Below are 2052 nucleotides of genomic sequence, written 5' to 3' on the forward strand. Positions count from 1 at the left end.
GCTCCACCTGAGCCTTGCCTCCAGGTTTCCTTGTCTCAGTCCCTCAGGGTTTCTTGCTGTCTGCTCCTTGCTGGACAGAAAGATCGTGGGAGCCTTGCTCTCCACCCTGGGCCCCCTGCCCCTGTCCCCTGCCCCGGAACTGGGTAAGGTCTCTGGGACTGAACTGAGTGAGCAGAGGAGATGGGGACCAGGCAGGGCCACCCTACAAATCCCTGGCAGTGCTAGTTCAGGCATCCTCCGTGGCTGCTGGAGGCTGCGGCTGGGGGACACGGTGGCGGTGGGGGTGGCCGCAGGGGCCCAGGGTGGGGGTGGGGGTGGGGGTGGCCGCAGGGGCCCAGGGTTTTCAGCCCCTCCATCCCTCACTGCAACCCCTTCCTGACCCCAGGTCCAGGCTCTGGCCTGGCCCGACCTACTGCCCTCTTATTGAGGGCTCTGGGCGACCCACTGGCTCCCAGGCTGCCCCAGGCAACAGTCACAAAGGCCTGGGTGCAGCCAGGGAGGTCACAATGGGCCCCTTCCACTTGGTCCTGAAGCTGCCCCATGTGATGACCTCACTGCCTCTGACCCACTGACCCACCATGTGAGTTTTCTTTCTTTCTTTCTTTTTATGGGAAGGGGCCTTGTTCTGTCACCCAGGCTGGAGTGCAGTGACACAATGATGTCTCATTGCAGCCTCCAACTCCTGGGCTCAGGCAATCCTCCCACCTCAGCCTCCCAAGTAGCTAGGACTACAGATGTGTGCAACCATGCCCGGCTCATTTTTAAATTTTTTGCAGAGATGGTGGTCTCACTGTGTTGCCCAGGCTGGTCTCAAACTCCTGGCCTCAAGCGATCTCTTGCCTCAGCGTCTGAAAGTGTTGGGATTACAGATGTGAGCCACTGTGCCCAGCCTGGTTATTTTTCTTAAGATGTAAAACAGATAATACACAGTGTGGATTCAAAAAATATCAAACAATAAAAATGGCTTCCAAGCCTTTCCCACCTCTGTCTCCTGTCCCTGCAGCCAGGAGCCCTCCTCTTTAAGCTCCTCCTGGAGGTGGGCTGCCATCCCCTGCCCCTCATTCCCGCTGAACAGGTCATCCTGTAGCCCAGCTTTTCTTTTCACCTGATGTATCTCTGAGGTTTTAAAACATTCTTTTCTAGCTATGTATTGAACACTTACTTTATGCCAGATCCGGTATATGTCATTGTTACCCTCTGTTTACAGGTGGGGAAGCTGAGGCAGGAAGCCTTTTAGTCATTTGCCGAAGGCCACGCTGTTACCAGTGGGACCGGATTTGGGCGGCTGAAGAGCACTCATCCAACAGTGGGGTCGGATTCATGCCCCGGGCCCGTTCCCTCCTGCTCCCTGGTGCTCTTCACACCATCTGCCCCTGCTGCCCCTCACTGCCCCTGAGTCCCAGTGCCCATGTCCTCCTCCTTGAACCCCTCAGCCCTCAGTTAACCCTCAGAAAGCTGGCTTGGAGAAGTCCTCATGTGGTAGGAACAGAGCCGTTCCCTCCTCTCCCAGTGCCCTGGCCCCACTGCAAGGTAACTTCAACTCCTACATCAAGATGCAGGTCCCAGTCTCCACCGCTGGGCTCTGGGCCAACCTCAGATGCACTTGGCCAGTGGGCCGCTCCTAAGCTGCTGTGGGCAGAGGTTGGCACAACACTTGTGCGCTGGGCCTGGACCTTTCTTGCTTGGCTCTGGGGACTGTCTTCCATGTAGGAGGCCTGGGCTGGGCTGCAGGATGAGAGGCCATGGGGCAGGAGAGGCTTCTGTTGTCCCAGCCGGTCCCCAGCTGCCTGAAGATGGGTGGACAAGCCAAGACCCCCAGAGAACCAGCCCAGACGGCCAGCCAAGTGGCTGGCCATGTACCGCTGAGCCCCAGGCTGTCATGGTGGTTTTGCCACTGAGTTTTGGAGTGGGCTGTGACGTGGGAGGAAACACTGAGAGCCTTGCCAGGCGTGGCGGCTCATGCCTGTAATCCCAGCACTTTGGGAGGCCAAGACAGACGGATCATGAGGTCAGAAGATCGAGACCACCCTGGATAACATGGTGAAACCCCGT

At 57.8% G+C, this 2052-nt stretch overlaps 1 protein-coding gene across 1 annotated transcript in view; it reads left to right on the top strand.

Annotated features, from left to right (window-relative positions):
* Positions 1 to 1742: 1742 nt before the first annotated feature.
* The window catches only part of LOC105503307 (carboxylesterase 5A-like), a gene marked incomplete at its 3' end in the record, with an annotated part of 31296 nt that continues 30986 nt past the window's right edge, over positions 1743 to 2052 (top strand). Inside the window, 1 exon segment of the mRNA XM_011930165.1 lies at positions 1743 to 1856. Within this exon segment, the coding sequence (XP_011785555.1) occupies positions 1743 to 1856 (114 nt within the window).

Source organism: Colobus angolensis, unplaced genomic scaffold (genome assembly GCF_000951035.1).
Source record: "Colobus angolensis palliatus isolate OR3802 unplaced genomic scaffold, Cang.pa_1.0 Scaffold844, whole genome shotgun sequence".
NCBI lineage: Eukaryota > Metazoa > Chordata > Mammalia > Primates > Cercopithecidae > Colobus > Colobus angolensis.